Raw genomic sequence first — 25,772 nt, forward strand, 5'->3', positions numbered from 1 at the left:
GCCACGGCGGCCATTGGAGGGTGTACCAATGGCAAATGGAAGACCTTTCTCTCTGTCTCTCTCTCTCTCACTGTCCACTCTGCCTGTCAAAAAATTAAAAAATAAATAAATAAACTTATTTCGCCTCATTGTGATTTCAATTTGTACTTCCTGATGACTGGCTTACTCAAAAAAGTGGAAAACACACAGGCACACAATCACATATTCATAATTCCATATAAATATAAATAAAACAAAATATATTCTGGGTGTTCTATTAATTTTATTTTCTTATATTTTTTTTCTTCTCTGCTTGTTCTTCCCTCCATCTTCCTTTTCCATTGATCTCATAATTTACTTTCCATCTCCCTTCGTCCTAGGTAACAGTCGTTAAAACTCTTCTCTCTCTCTCTCTATATATATATATATATTCTCTTGGTTATTTTGTACAAAGAACTGAACTTCATATAAATCTTGAGATTTATTAAAATTATTTCCGGTGACTACATAAGATTGCATGATAAAAGTAGACCATAATTTCTTCAGGTATTCACTTGATAGGCATTCACCTCTGATTTTTGCTATTATACATAATGTACCTTACTCTACATCCTCATGTACTATTATGTATGTTTATATGGGACATATTCCCAGAGAGCTCAATGAATCAAGGGTATGCATACTCATTAAATAGAACTTGTCAGTTTTCTTGAAAAAATAATTGAAATAATTCACATTCCCATTAGCAATTTTTACATGTCTTACATTTTTGCTCCATATTCACTGGAAATAAATATTATGACTCCATTTCTATTTTTGGAAAAGCTTTTTTTTTATTGTGGTAAGCACACTAAATACAGCATCTATCATCTCAACAAATGTTATAGAGGATACATCATTGTTGACTACAGGTGCAGTGTTGTATCACAGACTTCTAGAGCTTGTCTTGTTTAGCAGAAACTTTACCTGTTAATTAGTAACTCCTGATTTCCCCTTCTCAGCCTGACAATCATCATTCCACCTTTGATTCATGACTTTGGAGTATCTGGCTTATTTTTCTTAGTAGGATGTTGTCAAACTTTATCTATGTTGCTGCATATTGCAGACTTTCCTTCTTCTTTATTTTTTTTTTTTTTATTTTTCACAGGCAGAGTGAACAGTGAGAGAGAGAAAGACAGAGAGAAAGGTCTTTCTTTTCCGTTGGTTCATCCTCCAATGGCCACTGCGGCCAGCGTGCTGCGGCCAGTGCACCGCACTGATCTGAAGCTAGGAGCCAGGTATTTCTCCTGGTCTCCCATGTGGGTGCAGGACCCAAGGACTTGGGCCATCCTCCACTGCACTTCCAGGCCACAGCAGAGAGCTGGACTGGAAGAGGGGCAACCGGGACAGAATCTGGTGCCCCGACTGGGACTAGAACCCAGTGTGCCGGCGCCGCAAGGCGGAGGATTAGCCTGTGGAGCCACGGCGCTGGCCTATTTCCTTCTTCTTTAACACTGACTAATATTCCGTTGTATGCATCTACCACATGTGATGGACATTTTGGTTCTTTCCATATCTTGCCTACTGTGAACTGTGCTGCAATAAGCCTGGGGATGAAGGTATTGTTCAAAATTCAAGTTTGGTTACTTTTGAATAAACATTTAGAAGATGGTTGCTGGATCATATAAGAGCTCTATTTGTAGCCTTTTTGAAGAACCTCTGTACTGTTTTCCACAGCTGTAGCAATAGTTTACATTCCCAAGAATAATGTACAAAGAATCCAATTTATTCACAACCTCACCAGAATTTCTTGTCTTTTTTAAAGTAAGATATATGCTAAAGTTTTGTAAATTTTTCTTAATTTTCTATTTCACTATAAGAGTCTATTTTTAAAAGGAAATTACTAATACATTAGATTCTCAGGGTCACAGTAAATGCATGATAATTACTACAACACAATTCTCACGTTAATGTGATCTTAATACAAAGACAACAGAGTCAATGTAGCTCAGTTACAATTCTAAGAATATAATGGTACTCCCCTCCCTCCTTTCCTCTTCCTTTCTTCTTTCCTCCCTCCCTCCCTCCCTTCCTTTCATAATTTTTGAGATAACATATTTAAACTTTAAAATACGGGTTTCTCATCACTCCTTGGCAATTTCTTTGAGTATTAATAATCTGTATATTGCCTCCTTGACACAACACTTTCCTAGTAGATAAAGTTTTATCAACAGAAATGGACTACTGAGAAGTCACAGCTATCCTTAAAAAAATGCATGAAAAGATAATAAAGTTTCTTGTTTGTAAATTACAAGTTGCTTCTTTTTTCCACCAGGATGTGACATGAAGTTGACAATTAAAAAGGCATGCCATTTTTCAAACACTTTAATTACTGGCTTCAAGCAGATTGCTATATTTACACGTGAAAAGTGGTTTTAAAAAGCAAATACTTTCAGCTAACTAAGTTAAACTACTTGAAAATTCTTTGTTACAAATGACAATAAGAGCTTTCTTCTATTTTTACATTGGATTTAGCTTCAGCCACATCATCAGGAAATTCTCTTTGAAAGTTAACAGCATTTTCTCTTCATGAAGATCCCCTCATTTCTCAAAAGTCCTATGAAACCATCATTAAAAATCTTCAGATTCCAGAACTGTGGATTTCTACCGTGAGTGTAGAATCCAGACATGACAAGCAGCAGTCTCAAGTCGATTCTCTGCATTCAAGAAATCTTTTAAAATTGATAGAATTATCTTTTATGGTTATACTGATGCTAGTGCTTTAATTGGAAGCATTTCAAATGAACATTTTTTTCACTTGTAATGGGAAGATTCAAAGTCCTAGATGTGGAAATTCTCTGGTTATCTTAAAAATAACCGACAGCACTCAGCTTAAATCATATATTCAAAGATTTGACTCTGATTTAGTGAGATCACTGCTTGTCAGTTTCAATTCAGAATGATATTGGTAACTCTAATTTAATACCTATATTTGAAATTTTTTAAGTTAAAATACAATTATGGTCCCATTTCTCTATAAATGTTTTTCTCTTGAAAATAAAACAGTATAACAATTTAACTTACAAAGTATTTTCCCTAAAGCTATGCTTCACTCACACATCCATCTCAACTCCAAGTTTTTGACTCAACAAAAAGTGAATAAAGTTGTCTATAGACACCCTCGTTTTAGGCTACAAACTCTATGGGAGAGACCAACATGGCGGCATCAGCTATGAGACAGGGGTATGACTGAAGCAGTATTTCAACTGCGGGTTTCACACCATTCACACACCAGTAACACATGTCCAGAGAGCACTCCCTGCAGGGCAGGAAGGCAGAGTGGTGGGCTCAGGGGCATCAATGTCAGTTTTCTGCTGTATGAATCTGTGCGGCGAAAGAAGTCCTCTTGGACCACTGCCTTTGCCACGCAGGTGTGTTGGGGGTTCCTCAGCAGAATCAGGATGACTATTTCAAAGCTGGCCACAGAGCATTGTTCTAGAGTGACCCTGAAGAGAGTTCCCAGGTCTCCAACCTTCGGCTGAATCACCTGTTTTGAATAACAGGACCCTCATCTTGCAACTTTAAATCTGGTTCGTCACTGAAAAAGTGCTTATGACACTATAAAAATATCTGATAGTTTCTATCAACCCACTGAATGATAGCAGTGATTTTAGTATTGTGATGTCTATTGTTAGTTAAGAAGTGATACATATCAGTTCATCAGTCTGAAATCATACAGAGGTAAGACAATGTAAAAGTATAAACTTTTTGATAACAGTTATTCTAAGATTCATTCTTTGCTTATTAATTTTAAATATATCCTTTATAATACACTGCATTTCCATTATACTTGAGACTTGTTCACTGATATTTTAATGTAACTTCTACAGTAATTTTTTTTTTGGACAGGCAGAGTGGACAGTGAGAGAGAGAGACAGAGAGAAAGGTCTTCCTTTTGCCGTTGGTTCACCCTCCAATGGCCGCCGCAGCCGGCGCACTGCGGCCGGTGCACCGCGCTGATCCGATGGCAGGAGCCAGGTGCTTCTCCTGGTCTCCCATGCGGGTGCAGGACCCAAGGACTTGGGCCATCCTCCACTGCACTCCCAGGCCACAGCAGAGAACTGGACTGGAAGAGGGGCAACCGGGACAGAATCCGGCGCCCCAACCGGGACTAGAACCCGGTGTGCTGGCGCCGCAAAGCGGAGGATTAGCCTAGTGAGCCGCGGCGCCGGCTTACAATAATTTTTAATCAGACAGAGATCTATAGAGAATTCCCATTTGCTGGTTCACTCTCTACACACTTGCAGCAGTTGGACTGGGAGTCAGAACCTAAAGCCAGGTCTTCAACGTGGGTGGCAGTGACCCAATTACTTGAGCCATCACCACTGCCTATCAGTGGTATGCATTGGCAGGAAGCTGGAAAAGGGAATCAAACACAGGTAATTGATGGGGTACGTGGGCATCTTAAACACTAGCCAAACGTGCCCACCCCTTCCCCACCTTAATTTTTAAAGACAAACTTCTTATTTTGGTATCATTTTAAAGATTTATTTCAAAGATAATCCAGAGTTCTCACATAGCCCATGTATGTCCCCGTTATTAGCATCCTGCATTAATGTGATAGATTAGTCAAAATTAGTAAGTTATTTTAGCATGTTCTTACTAATTAATAAACATGATTTATTAATGCTTCCTCAGTTTTTACTGGTGCCCTTTGTTCTGGTTGAGGATTCTATTGGGAACCATATTGGATCCATGCATCATCTCCTTAGTCTCCTCGTGGCTGTGAGTTTCTTGGACTTTCCTTGTTTTTCGTGAGCTTGAGAATTTTCAGGGATACTGGTCAGGTATTTGCTAGAATGTTCCTCAATTGAAATTAGATGTTTTTCTTATGATACCACGGGGGCTGTGCGCTTTGGGGAAGAAGACCACATCTGTAAAAGTGCCATTTTTATTATACCATATGAACAGCAGATTCCATCCACTTGTCACTGTGGATATTGACCTTGGTCACTTGGCTGCAGTCCTGTCTTTCAATTTTCTCCACTGTGGTCATTCTATCCTCCCCTACCCACTTCTATCCTGTCCTCTTTGAAAGGAAGTCATTATGAACAGCCCACATCTGAGGAGCTATGGGGCTCCACGTTTTTGAGAGCAGAGTATCTATATGTATTATTTAGAATCCTCTGCATGAGAGATTAGTATATTCTCTCTCATTTATTTATTTATTCAACCAATTTTTATATCATCATGCACTCATTCTTTTGTTTTAATAAGTTGGTGTAATCTCTTACTGTTTTATTTTGTTGCTTGAACTAAATCCAGTGTTGCCCACTGGAAGCGCCTTTGTGCCCCCGACAACCTTTTCCCTGAGTACTTCTTCTCTTTCTGCCACTACAGGACCCTGAATTCAACTTGTGTGTTTCATGTCCCAGTGCTAGAACGAGGCATTTCTTCAACAGACCTGATTCCTGTTATTAGAAAAAATTATCCGATGCTAGGTGTACTCAGGGATTCTATTTCAAAATTCTAAATTTGTATGACCTTCCTATAAATTTTAAAGATGCACCTGTGAAGTTGACCCAGTGAGGAGCGTGTTCTGTTTGTGCTAAGCCATCTGCACAGAGGAGATGCTGTGACTTACGTAGCACCAGGACTGAGGGTTTTGGGGATGTCTCGGCTGTTGTCACATCTACTGTCTGTGCACTAAGGTCCTCTGCTGTGCACGGGTCAGCATTCATCAAGTCACATTTATAATTTATGGCAGCGCTCACATCCACGCACTGCTTGAGAGTTTCTGAATTACTGCATCAGCATCAATACGCTGTAGAGGCAAACATCTCTGAAGTGAATTCTTAGAAAGAGGTGAACACAAGCTCAACTCCAGTGTCTAAAAGTGTCTATTTAATCTCAATTAACATGTCTTTCATTATAAATACATCAATAAAAACTTTGTTTTCCATTGGCCCATTGGGATATAACTTGTGGCCTGTCCTATGGCCTGTGACACATAATCTCAGGACAAATGAGCTACAAAAGTGTTATAAAGCAGCAAACAAACTTAGAAAAAAATTGCTTATACATGTTTTCCCCAACTTCCTACAACACACAAATTTAATGGGTTCATTCTCATAGGCTTTGTAATATTCTCAACTGCAGGTAATTTGAAAACTCATAGGAAGTTAAGTGAATACTAGATTATGACAACCTAAATCAGAAAGGTCATAAAATTACATTAGATAGTGTTATTACTGTAATATGAGATTCAAGATTATAATCATCTTTTTTTTATAAAAAAAGGAATGAAATAGTGTCATTTGCAATAAGACTAACAACTGGATATCAGTATGTTAAGTGAGACATGTCCAGCACAGGAAGACAAGCGTTGAATGGTCTCACTCACGTGTGGAAACTAACTGAGTGGATTCCTTAGAGGTGAGACTCTAACGCTGGTTACCAGAGGCTGGGGAGAGGAGGGCGGGAAAGCTTAGTTAACAGACACTGAATCACACTTAGATGGGAGCAGGAAGCTGTACAACAGGATGGTTACAGAAATGATAACTCAGTGTATTTTTGAAGGACGCCACCTCAGGAGCCTGGAGCAGGTGGGAGAAACCGACAGCTGCCATGCCTTCCTGGGCTCACCTGCAGGGGAACAGAAGCCTGGTCCAAAAGAAATGGGCAGCACCAAGGACTTCTATACAAGGATTTTTTTTTCCTTTGCATGCTTGAGCTGATTCAGTGTGGGTTTTATATTCTGGTGATGTGCAGTTGTATTCTAGTGATTTTCAAGGGCCAGCATCTGGTGAAAATCACTTAGAATTTCTGTCATTCCATGTCTGAGTATAGCAGGTGGGTTCTGTTGTTTGCCACATCTGTGCTTTGTTCGCCGTGTTCCTGACTCACTGGGTGGGAACTGTAGCATGAGCCATGTCCTGGCCACTTGGTGAGTCTGGTTTATAAGGCACTCCAGTGTGTTTGACAAGCACTCCATTTGCAAACAGAGCATAAACAAAAAGGCCCTTCCCATTCACCTTGCCCTCCTCCCCCCTTCCCCAGCTTGGAAGCTGTGTGGAGGAGCCTCTGGCCAGACAAAGGCATCCTCCTCCTGCTTCATGGATGGTGGCACAGGGCAGGTGGCACCTGGACGTCTCCCTACCCATCCCCATCCCAGCTCAACCACTCGCTTCCACACCACAGTGTGACCTGTTTCCTGGAACATCATTGTATAGAGAATGGAATTTGCTGCAAACTTTTCTACACCCTTGCCCCCTCCCCAACAAGGGCAAGAGGAGCCTGGATGGGAAGTGACGTCAGATTCAGTTCAACTCCAGGTGTGCTGGCCAAGGACCACTGCAAGGTCAGTACTTATCCTGAGGGACCCGCTGGGTCTCCTTGCTATTGGCATGGGGACAGTCCTTAGTGGGGCCCCAAGGAGGGGCTGAGTGAATATTTCGCTTGGCAGATGTCGGGGCTTGGTGATGCAGTAGCTGGTTTCCCAGAAAGCGAAAAGTGACAGTCTCGGCTTTTCTGGGAAGTGACCCTTGATTTCCAGTAGCAGCGTGGCAGGACTGCGAATGAGATCTCCAGTAATGAGCCCTCTGCCAAGCGGCTAGCATAGCAGGAGAGGATGTGGGGCACAGCACCCAGATTACGGAGCAGGGAGGAGAGAGGGACATGGGTTGAGTGGCAGCTCCCCCACCTGCCCTGGCTTCTTAAGGTTATCACACCACTGTGGAATCCTTTTCATAATGGGACGCTCATAATGGCTTAAAACAATACATGCATAATTGACTCTGTGTGGGATGTCACTCAGCACTCAGTTTGGGTCACTTGACAAATACATATGTAAAGTATGTATTCTGTATGTTGCAGTGGGTGTGAAGGTAATATTTTAATATTTGTACAAAGTTTAATTTTAATTGTTTTATGTATATAACTTAATTTCTAAATAATAATAAAGTTTTATAAAAAATCAAAAAAAAGCTGGAAGAAAGGATTTTGAGTACGTACAAGTTTGTGAAGTTAAAAGTAAAAAAAAACGTAATCAGATTGGAAAAAATGATATATTGAAATATTAAGTTTCCAAATAAATATTAATTTTACATTGATATTTTCCCAAAGACACCTAAATAAGATTTTCTGAAATAACAGATTCTACTATTACTTATACATCTACACCATTTCTCAGTTCAGTTTCAAAAACATAAAACAATAGTGAAGAATTAAAAATCAAAATGGTAACAATAATTATCTTTTCTGAAAAACCAATTTTCTGATTGATATTGGTTTTGGTAAGAATAATTATTTAAAAACTCTGGGGGAAAATAAAGTAGGTCAACAGTTTTCAAACAGTGAAAAAGAAGACAGAAGTAATTTTGAATAATAGTAAGTTATGTCAGCAAGGTTGGTATAGGTTCAATTAAAAATGGGGATTTATATCACCAATTAATAAATTTTTATGCACTCCACAAAGTCAATTTTTTTAAACTTTTATTTAGTCAATATAAATTTATAAAGTACAGATTATGGATTACAATGGCTTTTCCCCCTATAACTTCCCTCCCACCCTCCCATCTCCCGCTCCCTCTCCCATTCCATTCACATCAAGATTCATTTTCAATTATCTTTATATACAGAAGATCGATTCAGTATATATTAAGTAAAGATTTCATCAGTTTGCACCCACACAGAATATAAAGTGTAAAATACTGTTTGAGTACTAGTTATAGCATTAATTCACATTGAACAACACATTAAGGACAGAGATCCTATATGACGAGTAAGTGCAGAGTGACTTCTGTTGTTTACTTAACAATGTGACACTCTTGTTTATGGCATCAGTAATCACCCTAGGCTCTTGTTAAGAGTTGCCAAGGCTATGGAAGCCTTTTGAGTTCGCCGACTTCACTCTTATTTAGACAAGGTCATAGTCAAAGTGGAAGTTCTCTCCTCCCTTCAGAGAAAGGTACCTCCTTCTTTGATGGCCCCGTTCTTTCCACTGGGATCTCACTCGCGGAGATCTTTCATTTAATTTTTTTTTTTTTTTTTTTTTTGCCAGTGTCTTGACTTTCCATGCCTAAAATACTCTCATGAGCTCTTCAGCCAGATCCGAATGCCTTAAGGGCTGATTCTGAGGCCAGAGTGCTGTTTAGAATATCTGCCCTTCTATGAGTCTGCTGTGTATCCCACTTCCCATGTTGGATCGTTCTCTCCCTTTTTGATTCTATCAGTTAGTATTTGCGGACACTAGTCTTGTTTGTGTGATCCCTTTGACTCTTAGACCTATCAGTATGATCAGTTGTGAACTGAAATTGATCACTTGGACTAGTGAGATGGCATTGGTACATGCCACCTTGATGGGATGGTACTGGAATCCCCTGGCACATTTCTAACTCCACCATTTGGGGCAAGTCCGATTGAGCATGTCTCAAATTGTACATCTCTTCCCTCTCTTATTCCCACTCTTATATTTAACAGAGATCCCAAAAGTCAATTTCAAATAAAGGAAGAAGTCAAGCATGGTCAGTGAACAGAGATGTGCCAGAAAGACTGGTGGATAAAGGCATTCAAGGAAAGAAAAAGACTGATAAATTCCAATTCAGTGTAGAAAAACCTTAGATAAGTACAGGTCAGGGTATGTAAGCAGTTTTAGCTAGGCAAAGTGATATTATCAGTTTTAGAATAACAAAAATTTATACTAGCTATACCTATGCTTTTCAATTTATAAAACCAGAGGTTATATTTTCTTTTTAAAAATGTTGAATAAAGTTTCTTCAAAGGATTTCACTATTATTTAAATTAACATCTTTTAAACCCCTAGTACTTTTTTACTAACATCCATTACGAAATAAATGCACAATTCCATTGTCCAAAATCTTTAAAAAGTGATAAAAGCAATCAATACACTACACAGCACAGATGCCACCATAAAGACACACACTGCAAATTTCAACTACAAGCTGCTTGCATCTCAATAATACCAGGGTTCTTGTGAAGTGGATGCTAAAACTCACTGTGAAATGTATTTACTTGTAGAACTGAGACAATGCAAATGCAACCAATTACTTAAAGTCCTGTGTTGTGATGTCTGGAGACTTGAGTTGTGCTCTGTCACACTTTCGCGTGGCAGCACACTGCCCTACCATGTAAATATCACAGCTACACTCAGAACACAGCTCACACACTCAGCCCTCACAGCATCTCCCAAGTATTGCTGACTGAATCTCAAAGCTGCTAAGCAGCCTCCAGAGACCTCTGTCCACCTGGGAGCAAACTCAGACACAGACAGACAATAACAAGCACCAAAGACGTTCTGTAGAAATTGATATGCTGAATTCCTTCTGCAGCACCTTCTCATTACCATATGCCACCCCGTTCAGTAGTGATCTTAATCCATCTGGGCCACTGTGTCAGAAGCAACCCAATTTCCTCAAGCAGTAGATGGGCCCATAATTGCTTACCTGACTCACAGGCAAATGTCTTAGACGTTTCATCATGAAAGATAATTGCCACTGCATGCTTCTTTGTCTCTCGAGGCAGTCTGGTTATATTTTTGATGTTGTGCAGTTCAGTTACCTTAAAAGAAAAAATAATATTTGCTTAGTGTATACCATGGCCTCTCTACTGGATGCTTCAACAAATCAGCACAGTCTTAAGCCACTTTCCAACTGATATTTGTACTCATTTCTAATTAACTCTGGTAGAAATCAATAAAGATGGAAAGAAAATATCTTCCATTACATTATCAGTTTTGGCTGCAGATGATATTGTTTGCTGCATTTTGAAATAGTGTACAAATTAAGTAGGATAGATCCATGGACTCTATTTTATTAAAATTGTATCCCCCAAAACAATAGCAGTCACGGCTACAGAGCAGATTCTAATTAACTCTCTGTTGAATCTCAATTAGACTGAGTATCTCATTCTCTGTTAACTCCCACGTATCTCGCTTATTCCTGGTGGGATTACAGCCATGAAGCAGCTGGCATCAGTGGTCTACTGAAAGCTCATTCTCCAAGTTTGGAGTTATTACACGTAAGTGATGGGCTTACTCCCCAGAAAACTGAAACAGCGCTCACAGACCCAACTGTCAGATTTCCCACCAAGGTCCATGCATGACTCAAGGAATCACGTTAACAGTGCTTTACTCATTTGGCAATTAATAAATATTTAGGCAACTTACATATTGTAGCTCGTTATCTCTTTATTGTTACAAGTTCTTCCACTATAATGTATGTATCTTTTATTGTTTCTCATAGTCAACAGAAATGGGCAAATGTTTATTTCCTCAACTGATCTGCAAATACAACATTGCAATAGTAGTGTATGAGGTTTTTTCTAACTCATTTCCCAGCATGCTAAATTTTGGTTTTGTTTCTCACATATGATATTTATCATTTATAGATCAATGTTGTTAGCAGAAAGCAGGAAGGATTAACAGGAATATAACAAGCAGGCCATTAATTTGCTCTTGTTTGGCATCCTATGATATCATATATATGATCCTATGAGAGCTTATGATAAATTCACTGTTTTTATAAAGTTATTTCTTTGAAAGGCAGAGTTACAGAGAGAGATGTAGAGACAGAGAGAAACAGAGAGGGAGAGCTTCATCTGCCGGTTCATTCCCCAACCGGCTGCAATGCCCAAGGCTGGGCCAGGCCAAAGCCAGGAGCCAGGAGCTCCATCTGGGTCTCCTAAGTGGGTGGCAGGGGCCCACAGACACACAAACAGGGAGATGTTCGAGTCTTATTTAAGAGGTATAGAATTTGCACAATCAAAATGCACATCTTCTTGTGTACTTTCAATCATCTTTAGATTACTAGTAACATCTAATAAATTGGAAATGCCATAGTTTAGGGAACAATAGCAAGAAAAAAGTCTCCATGTGTTCAGAATAGGTATAATTTTTTACAGATATTTTCATTCCACTGTTGGTTAAATCTGAAGATGTGAAAGTTACAGATTCAGAGGGTCAACTGCATCTATCTATCTATCTATCTCTACTATCTATCTATCATCTGTCTGCAACAATCTGTCTCTGTTGATATATACACATATTTACATATATTCACTAAGGATTCAATCATGTTTAATGTGGTAAGAATACAGTAATTATATATATATATATATATGTATTTTACATTGCAATATGTGATTTAAATAGTGACCTCCTCTAAGAAAAACGCACACAAACCGAAAATCATAGGCAAGGAAAACAAGTTAAAGCTATAATGGAAACAGGCAAGGGTATGTGTCGGAATAGCGGCTAAAGACAGTTGGTAAAAGTCTCTTGTCAAGGGAAAACTGCACCTTATCAGGTTTTTTTTTTTTTGAATTACACTTAATGCTCATTATTCATGATTTCCACGTGTGCGAATTGATCCACTTGCTAAAATGCATTTGGAACTCCCAAATCAATACTTATGGCACTCTTTCAGTCACTGGCAGGCACATGTACAGAAAGGTGAAAAATGCTGCCTCCAGACATTCGCATCACTGTTGGAAGTTGAACAGGGAGAATCTCTCGTCTTCTTATTTCAGTTGTACAGCAGACCAGTGTCCTTTCCACGGTCTGCTTAGGGTCATGCTTTTCACATTTTGTGATTTTTTTGTTGGTGAGTTCACTTTTCAAAATGTCTTTGATGTGCAGTGCTGAAGTGCTGTCCCGTGTTCCTGAATACAAGGGGGCTGCAATACTCCTCATGGGGAAGATGCCCGTCCTAGAGGGATGAGCAATTGGCCTGATTCAACCTCATGGTTGGGAACCTGCCTCCATGTTGGAGTGCTTGAATTACACCTGCCTCTGTCTCCTGATTCCAGATTCCTACTAATGTGCACCCTGGAGGCAGCAGGTGATGAATCAAATCGCTGGTTCCCTTTCACCACTTGGAAAACCAGGATTGAATTCCAAGCTCCTGGCTTTGGCTCAGCTTGGCTCAGCCCAGCCCAGGAATTGCGGTCATCTGGGGAGTGAAACAGAGTATGGAAGTAGAGTCTGCTGGCCTGTCTGTCTTTGTAACTCTTCTCTCTACCTTTCAAGTAAAAATAAAATAAATCATGTTAGATCAGCCTTAATTAGCATGAGTTATAATGTTGTTTATCTCAAGTGTTGTTAACAAATCAACAAAATATATTAAATCAGATATCTTGAAACAGAAACACACAATACATATAAAACAAAACTAGGAATTAATCAATTGACTAAATTGCTGTGACTAAGAGGTGGACAGGAACCTAAACCTGTATCTCTCTCAAGGGCATTAATTTATTATTTGCTAATTCAGTGTTTGCCAAGATTTTATAGAGCATAACCACCATGAATAGTAAGAACTGACTGTATTCCTTAGTGATCATTCCAGAGCTTATCATAAATATTTTATTAGAATCAACTTCAGGTTGATGATACTGATTTAAATATAATAGATATTGAAATGTCATTTTTACATAGCTCTTGTACTCTTTTGTCATTTTTGTTTGTGCATATATAAATGTTATAACAGTATTTTTTAAATTTTTAATTAATTCATTTGAGAAGCAGGCAAAGAGAGAGAAAGAGAATGGTAGATAAAGATCTCCAATTCATTGGTTCACTATCCAGTGACCACAATGGCTGGGGCTTGGCCACAGAACAAGGAACTCCACACTTGATCTTAGCCAAAAGGCCGAGAAGCAATAGAACAAGGAACTCAATTCAAATTTCTCATGTGGATGATAAAACCAAACTACCTGACACAGTGTCTGCATCAGCAGGAAGCTTGGGTCAGTGGCTTAATCTGGGCATTGAAACCAGGCAATCTGATGTGGGAACTGGACTAGGCCAGACAGTCATCCTGATATAATTATTAAATAATATTATTGTGTGTAAGAAACTCAGAGAAAGAAAGGAGAGCTACTAAATGTTTATTGTGTTTCTTATATTAGCTATTTATTTATTTATTTATTTATTTATTTATTATTTTTGACAGGCAGAGTTAGACTGTGAGAGAATGAGAGGCAGAGAGAAAGGTCTTCCTTTTTCCGTTGGTTCACCCCCAAAGTGGCCGCTATGGCCAGCGTGTTGCGGCCAGCACGCTGTGCTGATCCGAAGCCAGGAGCCAGGTGCTTCCTCCTGGTCTCCCATGCGGGTGCAGGAGCCCAAGGAACTGGGGCATCCTCCACTGCACTCCCGGGCCACAGCAGAGAGTGGACTGGAAGAGGAGCAACCAGGACAGAATCCAGTGCCACGACCGGGACTAGAACCCGAGGTGCTGGTGCCGCAGGTGGAGGAGTAGTCTAGTGAGCTGTGGCACCGGCCTAGCCATTTATTTTTAATTTCTGGATTCTCTGTTTGTTCCTAAGGATTTGAGCTACTATCTCCAGTTATTTCCTTAGCCTGATACAGTTTTGCCTTGCCCACCTTTGTGCTGTTATTGGTAAATCTCTTTGAGTTCTAGATGCTATAAACCCAATAGTATATTAAACACAAATTATTATGCAGCTGACTTTAAAATCAGTTAAAGGAAGAAGTAGGCATTTATACTCACTTTGATAATGTCAAAATTAACTTTACTGCTGTTCTTTGCTTTTTTGGCTTGACTAGGATCATGTTCTTTCTGTAGCATCTCTTGTAAGTCAACTCTGTTAGCCCCAGCCTCCCTCTGTTTTCCCTGTTTGGAGAAGTCTTTACTTCACCTTTTATTTTGAGAAATAGCTTTGCTGGCAATAAGATTTCTGGTTGGCTTTTTATTCTTTAAGAATTTTCAATAAATTTTCCACTTCCTCTGGTCTCTAGTGTTTCTGATGAGACATCAGATTTTAATCTTAGTCGCGTTCTTTGCATGTGAAGAGTGATTTTTCTTCTGCCACTTCGAAACTATCCTATTTCTCTCCTACTTTCAGCTACTTGCCTGTCCTGCAGCTGGACATCACTTTGCATTGATCAACTTTGAGTTCATGGAGCTTTCTGGAAGTGAGATGACAGTGGTTAGGTCTTCCTCTCTCCATGATCACACCCAACTGTTTAGCTCCTCCACTTGCAGGCTGATTGTTATGCTTTTAAAGAAATGATTTATTTTATTTATTTGAAAGGTGACGTTTCAGAGGAAGAGAGAGACAGAGAGAGAGAGAGAAAGAGTGAGCGAGCTCAAGAGAGCACTAGCTCTTCCATCAGCTGCTTCACTCCCCACGTGGTCACAATGGCCAGGGCTGGGGCAGACAGAAGCCAGGAGCCAGGAGCTTCTTCTGGGTCTCCCACGTAGGTGCCAGAGACCCAAGCACTTGGGGCATCCTCCGCTGCTTTGCCAGGTGCATAGACAGCAGTGGAGCAGCTGGTACATGAACTGGCACACAGACGGGACGTCCACCTCCCAGGCTGCGGCTTAACTCACTACAACACAAACGATCCCATCCAATTTGGGCTCTTTTACTGTCCTAGTAATGAAGTCATTGTTTGAGACTTTTTCTGAATGCCGAGGTCTCTTTCCCAGAGTCTCCCCAGCAAACTGGCTGACCTCTGGTGTAACTCACATTTCCAACAAATCTGCCGTTTCCTCCCGAGACTTTGCATCATAGCCTCCGTGGTTCTTGCTAGTGCTCTAAGGCTTAATCTTTCCCTATATTGTTGGATATGGAATCAGCTTATTCAGAAAAAGATTTAGAGCTCGATGTTTTGTGGCCTGATTCATTCTCTCAGGGCAAAATCTCTAAGCCATGTCTCTGGGGCTGAGGTTCAAGGCAATGATGTTCAGGCTTCCGACTTTGGGAGTTGAGCGCTGGGGAGAGGGTGGGTGCATCAGTCTCAGGTCCTCCTGACTTGCCTCACTCAGTGTGGAACTGAGCCTTAGCAGCTCGGGCAGTGGACAAAGGTTTCAGCGATGCCCCCCTGAGTCCCCTGAGTGAGGGCCCAACAGAAGGGAGACCTGCACTTGAATGAAATTTGCTCGAAGAAGCAGGTATTTGGGGGCAGGATGGGGAATGCTGGAGTTCTCTTCCTCCTGAGAGGACAGATCTCTCTGTGCCCTGGCAGGGCAGGAGACTGTCTTCCCCATCCCCTCAGTATGGAATGAAGCCTCTGGTGTTTTGCAACAGAAAGGTTTTCAGAATACCTCGTCACATTACCCAAAAACAAGATTAGAAAGGAAGTTTTAGATTTTTAAACTGTATGAAGTCACTTTTAGTTGTTTTATGTCATTTATAATCCCATTATTATTGTAAACACTGAGGTTTTGGTTATTATAAATAGCCATAAAATTGCTTGCAAAATGGTATATTTTCTATATTTTTTCTCCTTAATATGTTGAATATTGGAAAAGGTATGTTAAATTTTCCCCTCGTGCTGTATTTTTGTCAGTTTCTCCATGAATTCCCACTGAGCAATTCTTATTATTAGATAGTTAATGATTTGGTAAATGGAATAGCAAATATTCAATTTTAAGATATTTAGCCGGCGCCGCGGCTCAATAGGCTAATCCTCCACCTAGCGGAGCCAGAACACCAGGTTCTAGTCCTGGTTGGGGCGCCGGATTCTGTCCCGGTTGCCCCTCTTCCAGGCCAGCTCTCTGCTGTGGCCCAGGAGTGCAGTGGAGGATGGCCCAAGTGCTTGGGCCCTGCACCCTCATGGGAGACCAGGAGAAGCACCTGGCTCCTGGCTTCTGATCAGCGCAGCGCGCCGGCCGCAGCGCACTGGCCGCGGCGGCCATTGGAGGGTGAACCAATGGCAAAAGGAAGACCTTTTTCTCTGTCTCTCTCTCTCACTGTCCACTCTGCCTGTCAAAAAAAAAAAAAAAAAGATATTTAATTTGCTGCAATATATACTTACTCTGTCACTCCAAACTTTTATTCATAAAACAATACACTACAGTTACTCATTTGCACACACGTACATACAAAAGTATTAAAGTTAATAAGATGGGATAGATGTCTGAATTTCAGATTCTGCTTTGTTTTTGAAGATGGGACCTCTGATATTGATTAAGATAAGGGAACACAGAAGTGGTTAAAAATGGTAAACTCATGGCCAAAAATTGTATCCATGTCATGTAAAATAAAATCTGCAAAGTAAAATAGACACAGTTTTATGGGGTTGATGTTGATCATAAAAAATTGCTTTCAAAAATCTTTAGTGGCCTAGACTTCTAGACTCATAAAAGAACCAGCCAATTACTCAGGGCTGCTGTCTTGGCTGAGCCAAAGAGCCCTTTTATTCTCTGCCACATAGAAACTATACTTCTATCATATTTCTCGAAAGTTAGTTTTAGGGGCAAGAGTTTATGATTAGGACTTAAACTGCCCACATTCTCAGCACAGAGTGCCTAATTTTGAGTCCCAGCCCCAGCTTCTGACTCCAGCTTTTGGCTCAGGCATGCCTTAGAAGACATTAGGTAATGGCTCAAGTAATTGGATCCCTGCTACCATGTGGGAGACCTGGATTAAGTTCTTGGCTCCTGCCTTCAGCCTAGCCCAGTCCCCACCACTGCAGGCATATGAGTGAACCAGGAGATGAGAGCCAGTATGTCTGTTTGTTTCTTTCTCTCCCCTGTTCTCTATCTGCTTCTCAAATAAATAAATAGTTTTAAAAAGAAAAATGATTTAATATTTGCTTTTCTCCTTACTTGTAATGATTTCACTTAAAATTATTATTAAAATTAAAATACGTAACATGAAAGATTTTAATTTAACTACAAAGAGGTTTGCTTCTTATATAAAAATACTTTTATGTAAATGTGTGTATTCCCCTCTGGCAATAATCTATCTATCTATCTTTCAACCTTCTTTTTGTCACCTATCTATCATCTATTTAAAATATTCATTGCCTTTTCCAGGAAAGAAAAATTAGACAAAAATGTCTTACAATTTCTGAGGACTTATACCCCAAGGAAAGAGAACTTTTACAACTATTATTCACATGTTGATATTTTGAACACATTAAAGCCTGTTCTCAAAGTTAACTCGAACTTTAAATGATTAACTGATTAACATTTAAATCAAACTTTAGCCCAATATAGTAAATTGATGTTTTAAAAAGATGTATGTATTATTTTCACATATTAATTTTGTTAAAAGAAAGTATCTTACACAATTTGAGAATAAAAGCAATGAATATGTTACTTAAGAATTTATTTGAAAAAGTAGGCTATGAGACCAGCACTGGGGCATCGGAAGTAAAGCTGCTGCTTGCGATGTTGGCATTCCACTGCACACCAGTTCAAGTCCCAGCCACTCGACTTCCAATACATTAGCTCTCTGCTAATGCTCCTGGGAAAGCAGCAGAGTCCTTGTGTCTTTGCACCCATGTGGGAGACCCGGATGAAGCTCCTGGCTCCTGGCTTCGGCCTGGCCCAGCCCTGGTCATTGCAGCCATTTGGAGAGTGAACCAGCAGATGAAAGTGCTATCTCTCTCTCTCTCTCTCTCTCTCTCTCTCCCCCTCCCTCCCCCTATCTCTTTGACACTCTACCTTTCAAATAAATAAAATAAAAAGTCTTTTAAAAAGTGGGCTTAAAAGCAATTTAATGCTATATGTTACATGGCATACCTAGTTTACCAAGTAATATCATGAAAATATTTATGATCCTACTTGAATGACTTTGTCAAACATTTTCATTTACTTAGAACAGATATTGTAGATACTTCTGTGTTCTCTTCCAGCACAAAGCAACAACATATGCAAAATGGATATTGTAACAGGAACCAGTAGGCATTGTCTAACTGCAGTACCTTGGGGGATCTGACATAATGATATAGTTCAAATAAAGGGTCTGGGCCTCTGTAGAATTCACGCTTGGACATGCAGACGTTATTCTGGTGGCTTCCAGAATACCGCACGGTGGCATCTGCTGGTGAGCAGCAGTGTGATGCCACCCACTGCAGTGTGTGCCCTGAGAAATTACAGACAAAGCAGCACAGGAAAATGTGTGGGAAGTGCAAAATTTTGCTTTAAAAATGATGTGAATTGATAAAATTTGTCACTATCTAATATATCTGAATCTCCTGTTCTCATTTGTTTTTCATTTTCAAGGTCATGTGGATTTAGCAATCAGAAGGAAACTATTTATTTATTTAGATGAGGACATTTTTCAGAATTATTTGTTAAGGGGAAGAGAGGAGAGGGAGAGAGAGAGAGACAGAGACAGAGACAGAGACAGAGACAGAGACAGAGAGATTCCATGTTCCTGTCCTCTGGTTGAATTCCCAAACGCCTACAATGGCTGGGGCTGGACCCAGGTCAGAACCTGGATGTGGGAACCCAATCCAGATCTCCCATGGGTGTTAGGAACCCAATTACTCGGGCAATTGCCGTTGCCTCCCAGGGCCTAAATGTTACGGGAAGCCTCACAGCCATGACTAGAAATTGAACCGGGCACGATGATGTGAGCTGTGGGCATCGAAGCCACTAGGCTAAATGCCTGCTCCTGGACAAGCTTGAAAATCATTTCTAAAATGTTTTAAAATGGAAATGTTTCATTAGTCTAATACCTGTCAGTGTGACATAAATTATCCACATTTACTAAGACTGTAAAATCCTAGAGGCTTTCCATAATAAATATAATAAATTATTGCATCTTTAAAAAAGCAACATTTCTAAAATAATGACTTTTCACATAATTATAAAAGCACAAAGTATAGATTAAAGTTAAATAAGAGCATTAAAATAAATTACTTTAAATAATACAAAACTAGCAGAATTGATTTGAAGGAAAAATGACTTGAAAATAATTCAGGATGGGGCCAGCATTGTGGCATAGCGGGTTAAGCCACTGCTTGTGATGCCAGCATCCCATATGGGCACTGGTTCAAGTACTAGTCGCTCTACTTCTGATCCAGCTCCCTGTTAATAAGCCTAGGAAAACAATGGAAGATGGCTCAAGTACCCGGACCCCTACCACCCATGTGGAAGACCTGGATGAAGCTCCTGGTCCCTGGCTTCAATCTGGACCAGCCCTGGCCATTGCAGTCATTTGCGGGAGTGAACCAGCAGATGGAAGCTATTTCTCTCTCTTCTCTCTCTCTCTCTCTCTCTCTCTCTCTCTCTCTCTCCCTCTCTGTCCTTCTCTGTTTGTAACTCTGACTTTCAAATAAACAAATACATCTTAAAAAACAATTCACGTTGTTCAAGTCCAGAACAATGTGTCATGATCAACAATTTAAAATACTAAAGTCTTGTAAGTGGCAAAATTAACTCAAAGATATAAACACACCTAAATGATGACCTTGCTAACTGATGCTATTTGATTTTTATTTTAAAGAGCAATTTCTAAGTACAGACAAGCCAAAGATGAAGAACATAACCTTTTTCTGTAGAACATCATAATTTAGTTTGAGATGACAAGATTAAAAAGGACAGTGACAAGCCCTATAATGGAAAGAAAAAGAATGAAGGCAATATGAGGAGGAAGATCTGTATTTTAATTTATGGATTCTACAGCCACTTAACAGGCATGACATTTGGATTTTAAATAATAAGTAAAAAAGCAGACAAGTGCCAAACCTTACTGTCTCACCAATATTATTCATGTAGCTTATATTGGTTATTGATTACCATATGAAATATTAGAAAATGTACATTATTGTTTATTTAAAAGCAATAAATTATTTCTTTTTAAATAATAATTTATTAATTTGAAACTCAGAGTTACAGAAACAGAGGGAAAACAGAGAGAGAGAGAGAGAGAGATCTTCCACCCACTTGTTCACTCTCCAGATGATCACAACAACCAGGGCTGACCCAGGCTGAAACCAGGAGCCAGGAGATCCTTCCGGGTCTCCCTCATGTGTGGCAGAGCTCCAAGCACTTGGGCCATCCTCTGATGCTTTCCGAGGCCCATCAGCAGGGAGCTGGATTGGAATTAGCGCAGCTGAGACATGAACTGGCGCCCATATGAGATGTCGGCATCACAGGCAGAGGCTTTACTATGCCACAGCACCCACTCCGAAAAGTAATAATAAATTATTTTCATAATAACACAAATAACATTTAAAAATTAAGTTATGTCCCAAATAGCTGTGTGTGAAGAATGGCAGTGTCTTTACTTCTTTGCAAAGCTCTTGAGGGCTGGCTTAATAGAAGACCCTTGGAACTCATGTCTGTATCTGATTTCAACCTGTTGTAATACATTGTTTTAATTACACATATGAAGAAAATAAGACCTCACATGACATAGAGTTGTAAAGAAATTTAAGAGCATTTCTGACTACTGTGGATATTCTTCTTCGATTCTTCCTCCAAACTTGACAAATGAGTTCTTTATTCAAACAGAGAGAGATTGTCAGAAAATATCTCTCATCATCTGGGTCACTCCCCAAATGCCTGCAACAGCTGGGCTGGATCAGACCAATGTCGGGAGTTGGTAACTCAATCCAGGTCTCCCATGTGAGCGACAAGGACGCTACCTCAAAGGATAGAAAGCAGCAGTACGCTGGGACTCAAACCGAGGTGCTTCAGTATTAACCTCCAAGCCAAATGCCCACTCCAATAAACACTTTTAAAAGGTTATTGCAATGGGGAGTTTGACATCATGTCAAAAACATTTTCTATTCTGTTACAGTAAAATCCATAGCCCTGTTTTTTAAATTCATTTTATTTATTTGAAAATGAGGGAGGGGGGAGTATGGAGGCGGAGAGAAGGAAAGGGAGGGGGGACAGAGAGAGAGGGAGAGAGGGGGGGAGAGAGAGAGAGAGACAGAGAGAGAGAGAGACAGAGAGAGAATGAATCTCCCTATCTGCTGGTTTGCTCCCCAGTTGTCCCCAGTAGGTTGTGTCAGGTGACACTGAAGCCAAGAACAGAGAACTCAATGTAGGTCCCCATGCTGGTGGCAGAAATGCAACCATCACCTACTGCCTCACGGGTGCACATTAGCAGGAAGTTGGAACAGGACTTGAACCCAGGCATTCCAATATGGGCTGAAGGTGTCCCACCTGCTAGGCTAAATGCCTACCTCTATCTGCAACATTTAACAAATCTTTCACCCACTCATGGTTTTGTACCATCTTGGACTGGCCATTGAGATAATATTAAGAAAACAACCTGAGTTATGCAGGTGTTCCAAGTACAATACATTTCATTATATAATACCTAAAAATCACCATCACCCTTAATCTCTCCAGGAAAATTCCTAGGTTTGGAAAATTGTTGAGCTTATGAATGCAGACACACACTGACATAAAAAATAAGAGTGTTAATTGCTAAATCCACAACAGGAGTCACTGTGCACTTACTCCCCATGTTGGACCTCTGTCCTTAATGAGGTGTACTATGAGAATTAATGGTAAAACCTGTCTTCAAACAGTACTTTATACTTTGTGTGTCTGTGTGGGTACAAACAGTGGAAATCTCCACTTAATATAGAGTTGGTTTTCTGTATATAAAGTGAATTAAAAACAAATCTTAATGAAAAATTGAATGGGAGAGGGAGTAGGAGGTGGAATGGGATTGGGGGTGGTAGGGCAGAAATGGGGGGAAGAAACACGCTATTCCTAAAAGCTGTATACATGAAATTTGTATTTATTAAATAAAATCTTAAAAATTCAGACACAAATATCTCAAATTTTAGTTACTTTGAAAACACATTTTCCAATTTCTGATAAACACTGTCAGGTGCATGGTTTGAGGACATGGCAAATTTGGTCCATTTTTGAGAAAATATCTGACAAGTAACAAAATCTGAATGATCATAATTTATCAGTTCCTCTTTCATTAAAATGGGTGTTCTTTAAAGGGAAAATAGTAGCTATTTTGCTTGCAACTTCCACCATCATACAGGTGCTTTGCTGGAGAGGACCACTGCACAACCCTGTGGGAGTGTTCTGGGAGTTCTTCCCATTTTGTCAAAAGGGATATGAAAAAGGATTACTTGAGGGTGTACATTCAATAAACAGCATTCTGCCTCATCAATGGCACTTTTAGGCAAAATGAAAATAAAACAGCTTATTTGTTTACTTACTTAGGCAACTGCATGGTTGTAAAACAAAAAATACATTGACTGCTACTCTTGTTTGGAGCCACTGCCTTAACTAGTTCTGGTTTTACCAACTCTTGCATTGCACCAAAATAGAATGAAAATGAAAATGAATGACAAAGACAATTAAAGACATCACTATTGTGATGAAAAGAGAGTTGTTTTCAAGGATCACACTGGGACCCATGTTTCACATGTGGCTCTCATCCAGAAACATGAAATTTGACAAAGTTTCAGCAATTCTACCTCTTGAATATTTTCCAATGTTTTCCTCCCCCGGCCACAATTTCATGACTTGTTCAAACTCTCACTCTCTTTTACCTGAAATATTTCCTTTAAGTTCCGATCAGCCTACATACTCCTCATCTTTCATTGACCTTTCCATGCTGCTTCTAAACTCAGCATTTAACTTGGCCCTTGAGGATTTAAAGTCACTTATCAACGCCTTCAAAAATGAAGTTTTCACTGTTCAGCAAGGACTTGGAGATTTCCAGTAATTAAATTCCTGCCTGCACATTCAATCAGATCTTTTTCTACACAAATATTGAGTGCAAGCTAAGTTTCAGCCATATACAAAAGATTTCAATTTTCCCAAATAAGATGCATGCAATGTCAAGGTCATACAGCACTTCACATAATAATTCGCTTGCAGCGCCCTGTTCCTGCATCTTCCTGTCAAAATCACTGTCACTCTTCAGGTCCAATGGCCAAGCCTTCCCTTGAGTGACTCACTCAGAGTTAGAAAGTCAGTCCTGTGTGGGCCTCTTCTTGAGACCTTGAGATTTTCATCTGAACTCAGGTGACTTCTTGGCTCATTATGAAACCTGTTTGTGTTCTTAGACTGGAATCAAGAAGTAAAAAATTATCCTTTCATTAATGCATGCCATTTATTAATTCTTTGCAGAGCTAGACTTCGACATGGGATTTATCTATTTCTTTGTACTTTTGAAGTTCTGACCATGCTTTTCACAAAGGATACCACTGTGTGTTTATCAAGTGCTTATTTATTCTGTGTCTTAAGGGAGAGTAAAAGATTGAAGAATAGGAGTTTCTACTTTAGGCTTTATCCTCTGATACAAGGGCATCCTCAGACATTTTAGGAGCTATAATCACACTATCAAACATCAGAGAGAGAAGCTGCTTTCATTGCTGTTCCAAATGCTCATTTAGATTTTTCTTGTTCTGCCATTACTTCTAGTAGCCGGAAAGAACATAACTTGGATAGGCTGGAGAATATAGTGACATTTCCTCCAATTAAGTCCACAATTTTCAGTGATTTTACTTGAAAATGTTGCAACATTTAGAATAAAGATTAATTGTACAATTTAAAAGTCATGCTTTCTATGTTATACATTCTTCCCCTCAGTCTAAATTTGCAAATTAAACTAAATGTTAACATTTAATTCTGATATTACTACTCCAAAATTGCATTTGCATTATTTACCACATGTACAAATAGGTGAAAAGAGTTTTATTACAATTATTATTAGTTTCCAAGTGACTCTTGGTTTTACTTAAGACAACTGAAATTAGAATCAGGCCTAAAAGGTGCTCCATGTTTTTCAACCAAAGTATCTTTTCAAAAGTGAAAGAAAAACTGCAATTTTCCAAGTAGATTCAAATGAATTAGAACATAGATTGAACTTTTCTTTTTAATTAACCTTATTAATAATTGTTATTAATCCTGGTACTCTACTAATCTGTGGTTTTCCTAATTACGTGAAGGTTTTTATTCATCCAAATAAAATATACATTCTGTGAGGAGTTCAATAAAACTTGACTTTATTATCACAGAGAATATAAGTTTTTGAGTAAGAAAAGAAAATGAGAATTTTACTGATTATTTTTGTTATTACAATGAGAATGTACCAACTTATGTTTGATTCCTACATTTTCATGATGACTTAACTACTTAACCTACACACAATGTGCTTCAGTACCTGGATAATAAAATTTTCATAGAAATTCTACTATACATTTTTCCAACTAAATTTACATCCATTTTGCAGCTTCTTCCTTACATTTTCCTTCTGTCACTGATAAAAATGAATGTGCACTGTTGCAGAAATCAATATAATTCATCCTTAAAGCTCTATGTGACAGAATGAGCTCTAACACATTCCTCCCATGTTCATTATTTAACTATGACAATAGGCTCCATATCAATAATTTTAAAACTTAGTATTTTACCTTTGAAGGACTTCAGGAATCTCAAATATTAAATTATATTATGAATTTATCATTTAGAAATGACTAATTATGATATAACTATGTTAGAATGGGAATGAATTTTATTCATTACCGTTCAGCGTCTACTCAGCAGCCTGCTCCAATTCCTTCCTTCTTACTAGAACTGGATTCTTTTCAGTTATTCACCACTCCGTTATACAGTCCAAGTGCCCTGATGGAATATCACAACTATTGTTTTAGGGTAACGCTCATTATTCCAAGAGTCAGTCTCTGGAAGTGATTAGTTTAGAAAAGAGTATAGTCTAAATGTAGCTAAGTACATCTGATCAGAAGTCTTCTAGTGGCTACTGGTCAACAATGTTTCCTGATCTGAACCCAGCCTCAGGATGAAACCAACCCTCTTCTCTGCAAGACCTGTCCCGTTCATCACTCAGAAATGTTTTAGCTGTCATCCTGCTACACTAGGAGGATGGAGGCAATCGAAGGCCAACACAGGTCAGATAGAGAAAACAGGTCCATAATTTTAACTGCTGAGTAAGAGTCAACCAACCTTGAAGCCAGATTCTTTTTCTAAGTATGCTGTGTATGAGGGTGCTTAAAAAGGTTGTAGAAAAAAAAAACTGAAAGATAATATTATTTTGGAGCAAATATTTTTGAAATGAATGCCCAGTCCTTTTTCCATGAGCTC

The 25,772-nt window shown here is 39.3% G+C and overlaps 1 protein-coding gene across 1 annotated transcript in view; it reads right to left on the reverse strand.

Annotated features, from left to right (window-relative positions):
* Positions 1–25,772, reverse strand: part of DOK6 (docking protein 6) — a 514,846-nt gene that overhangs the window by 313,353 nt on the left and 175,721 nt on the right. Inside the window, exon 3 of the mRNA XM_008261454.5 lies at positions 10,422–10,536. Coding sequence (XP_008259676.2) covers positions 10,422–10,536 — 115 coding nt within the window. The remainder of the gene's footprint in view (positions 1–10,421; positions 10,537–25,772) is intronic.

Source organism: Oryctolagus cuniculus, chromosome 10 (assembly GCF_051225735.1).
Source record: "Oryctolagus cuniculus isolate XC-2025 breed Fujian yellow rabbit chromosome 10, ASM5122573v1, whole genome shotgun sequence".
Taxonomy (NCBI): Eukaryota; Metazoa; Chordata; class Mammalia; order Lagomorpha; family Leporidae; genus Oryctolagus; species Oryctolagus cuniculus.